The sequence below is a fragment of the Scylla paramamosain genome, chromosome 22 (assembly GCF_035594125.1).
Source record: "Scylla paramamosain isolate STU-SP2022 chromosome 22, ASM3559412v1, whole genome shotgun sequence".
NCBI lineage: Eukaryota > Metazoa > Arthropoda > Malacostraca > Decapoda > Portunidae > Scylla > Scylla paramamosain.
The window spans coordinates 8024745-8028597 of NC_087172.1; the positions used below are offsets into that span (position 1 = coordinate 8024745).

At 46.2% G+C, this 3853-nt stretch overlaps 1 protein-coding gene across 1 annotated transcript; it reads right to left on the reverse strand.

Moving 5' to 3' along the window:
- Positions 1 to 354, reverse strand: LOC135111908 (ribonucleoside-diphosphate reductase large subunit-like). Its single transcript, XM_064025606.1, has one exon. The coding sequence runs from the start codon at positions 352 to 354 to the stop codon at positions 1 to 3; it is 354 nt and encodes a 117-aa protein (XP_063881676.1).
- Between the last annotated feature and the right edge of the window lie 3499 nt (positions 355 to 3853).

Here is a 3853-nt window from a genome sequence, read left to right on the forward strand (position 1 = left end):
TTAGAGGGCAGGCTGTGACTGCCCCCTTATGTTGTGATGTAACTGTGTCACATAATAATAATATGTAATGTATTTAGGGCGTATCCTCAGGTAGTACAATCCAGTCTTGAGACCCTTGCTCCAAGCTGTGCGATGAAGAGCATTCACCTTGGCGTACACATTGGGATGAATCGAAGCATCGATATAAATGTTGAGCGACTGAGATTGATCGATGAAAGGCGCTCTCGCGATCGCCATCTCCACCAACGACATTTGGCGTATCTCCCACACGGTCTTAAACATGAGCTTGGTGTCAGCGTCTATGCCTTTGATGTCTTGTATTGAGCCCCTGGTAGTGGCCAAGAGAATACCCATTCCAGAACTCCATATACCCTGCTTCATCAAACGCTTATAAAGGTGCTTATTCACAACGTTAAAGAACCCGCTAATCACCTTTCTGGTATAGGTGTTGTTGGTAAATGGTTTGATAGACTCATTATTGCCCAGTATTGTTCTATTGGGCCTTTAAAAAGTTCGCCTTCAGGAGAGAAATGTACTTGTTAATGAGCGATTTTCTCCTTTGTGCGCCTCTTAGAGAAGAGGAGGAGTTGAAGGCTATGGCAAACTCTTTGGGTGACATCAACGTGGACGTAAACTTGTAACCGGAAGTGTATCTAGAAGTGTCTGGTTCTATTATTGGTGGATCTATGTCGGTAGTTACTATCGAGATAGAGACAGTGGAGGAAAAGGAGGAGGGTGTTTTTCTCTTCTTGCTGCGCCACCACCACTAGACGCTCCTCCGCACATAGCAGCGGCCATGTTTTCTCTTCTTCAGGGAGACAAACTTTTCCACGAATACAGCAGGATTAGCCGATCTCGCTTTCGCCTGCTCCTCTTTCTCTGGGCGATGGCGGCTTCGGCTATGGCACCTCCCTTCTTGAGTGAACAAATGTTGTCAGCCTTCCTATCGCTAGACATGGTATACATTTAACCTTTGCCATTCTTTTTGTTGAAGGGCACCGACTCATCTCGGAGTCGTCTAGGTATTTGTTGGTCTTCTTCGTGGCTCATATGGCGGCGGAAATAGTGTCTCTGTCTACCGTTTCAAGACGGCCCAGCACGTCCGAGTTGCTTTCGCTCGCAGAGATCTTGACAGCGTTTACCGTGCTCCATTTCCTAAATGGACCGCTGTCACCTACGGGGAATCCGTTTTGGCCCAGTTTGTTGCTCAAGAGGCACACACACACATATATATATATATATATATATATATATATATATATATATATATATATATATATATATATATATATATATATATATATATATATATATATACGAGTATATATATATATATGTGCATGTTCTATGCACTCCCGCAAGACGCCAAAGTCCTTGTCTGTCATTATATAGCACATGTCAGGAAACGTTTCCACCAACACCTCAAGAGAGGTCGAAGGCGACGGTGGTCTTTCTTCTCTCATATTGAAAGTAGGGATAAACGAGGATGAGACCTGCTGGGTCACCGTGTTCCTGATCATGCGCATAAATGCGACCTTCTTGCCATCTTCGTTATTTCGAAAGGCGTTTCTGACGATCCAAACCAATACGGAGTAACTGCTCTTGACGTAACATATGGCGTCTATGGCCGCGTTGATGCTGTCGGTGGCGAATGCGCACTTTTTGTTTGATGCAAGACATGTAGACTATTTGATGCAAGACATGTAGACGTTGGACCCGACTTTATCTTATCTATCGACTTTTAACAGTTTTTTTTTCTCATAGAACGACCTCATGCGACCCTTCTCTGTAAAATATCTGCACAACTCCAAAACATAAGAGAAGAGAGCGTCTATGTTCGCCTCTGGATACTCGTACTTGTAGCCTTCATTGGGATCCAACAGCCAAGACACGATGCCATATGAGTGAAATCTGTTGTCATTGTTGTTATTCAGCAATGTCGACAAGGTCTTTGAGTACCTTCAGTTCTCTCTCCTCTCCATCGGGTATCGACGTTGTCTTTTTTCTAATGGATAAAGTTATAAAGGTTTGGGCCAGAACTATGTAACCAGCGGGCGAGAACTCGGCTATCACGTCGTCGTGCGTCAGTCTTCCTATTCCGTCGACATTGGCCAGCGCCGACACTGTTGAATATGGATAGTATAGTGGTCCCGAACGGAAAGTCCTTGCCCAATGAGAGTTCGATGTCCGGCCATAGGGTGCTATTGTAGTGAATCTTTTCTGCATTTGTGTAGAGGCCTAATGTTGTGTTTGATATCGGAAAGAAGATTCTCCTTTACTACTCCTACTCTGTTCTTTTCTAGACTCCTCACGGCCGTGTCAAATCCGTCAATAAACATGTGCTCGCTAAAGACGTAAAACGTTGGGAAACCTGCCAGCAGAGGCTCAAAGAACCTGACGAGTGCCTCTTTACCTCCGCTGTCGCCTTCGTCGGGTGCGTCAATTAAAGAGCAGTAGCCGTTCGTTTCGAGCCGCCTGAGGAGTTGCACCAATGCTGTTTCGTTCTTGTTTAGGAACGCCAACTCTTCTCCTTCGCTTCCGCATTCTTTTGATTCTAGAGGCACCAACGAAGACGAGTCCCTCTTGACGATGGCGACCCCCCCCCCTCCGAATCAACTACGCATCCCCTCTTGGTTGCTGAGGCGCCTTCTTCTTTTTCCACTACTAATAACCTTCTCTTCTCCACCTTCATGACTGTCTTGCCTTGTCTTACAAGGTGCTTAAGTTCAAACACACAGTCACTGTACACCATGTCCGTATCAAAAGGTATAGGACGAAGGCCGTCAATGCATCCTTCAATGGTTCAGGGGACTTGATGAGGATGCGGAGGTACACATCGCCGAGCTCGAACAGGGAATACTGCAAGACACTGGCGTTTTCGGGTGAATGTTCATGTTACTGCAGCCAGAGTTGATAGCGTTGAGGCTTCCCTCCTAAGAGTGTTGTTGCTGTTCCTTTCCCTTCTCAAGCCTCCGTTCAGCAGACTCATCAAGCCTTCATTCTTGTAAATAACAGCAGAAAGGGTCAACACGGAGATGAGCATACACCCCGACATAAACCCGAGGCTGTAGAGGATCAGCACATTAGGTTTCGAAGTTTCCATCTCTAAAGACATTGTTACGTTTTCGCTGGATAGAGAGAATCAGGCAACAATAAATTACTTGGTCGAGAAGATATCTCTTCTGGTACTCTTCGAGAAGTGTTGTGTGGCCCTTCAGCTAGCAGGGGCCCCAACTACTTTACAATAATGTTCTCTAAGGTTGCCAAGAAGAACGATGACGCGCTTCAATACTTGAGTACAGAGCAGATAAAAGAGCTCGTCTACTGTCTAAACAAAAGAAAGGAAAATGTCCCAACCGAGGGTAACCTCAAGATGAACGTCAACATTAAGAAAAAGAACTTGGAATTGTTGGAAGCAAAAAAAGAAGGGAGGCGATGTCGCCGGCTTGGGAGTGGATGGAGACAACAACGACCTGTTGCTCTAGATAATAGGCTGCGCCAGCGGTGGTACCGGCGGCTGTGGTTCGGGCGATGATGCAAAGAAGGATGACATGGAAGACAAGTTTAGCTTGAAGATTAGCAAAAAATTGAAGATGAAGACGCCCACATCAAGAGCATGCTGCATGCCGTACTCTCTTCGCGGCTATCGGAGAGCAACAACGACAGATCGGCGGTCCCGGCGGGTTCGATCGCTTCTTGGTTCACGCCTTCGGAAGAGCTTCTAGAGTACTTTTACCACGAGGGCGTCTCGGTCGACATCGGTGCCGCCAAGGACTACGCCGATAAAGTGAATGGGACGCTGTACTTTAGATTCCACATTCGCCAGCTGGCTTGCATACAACTCAACATCTTC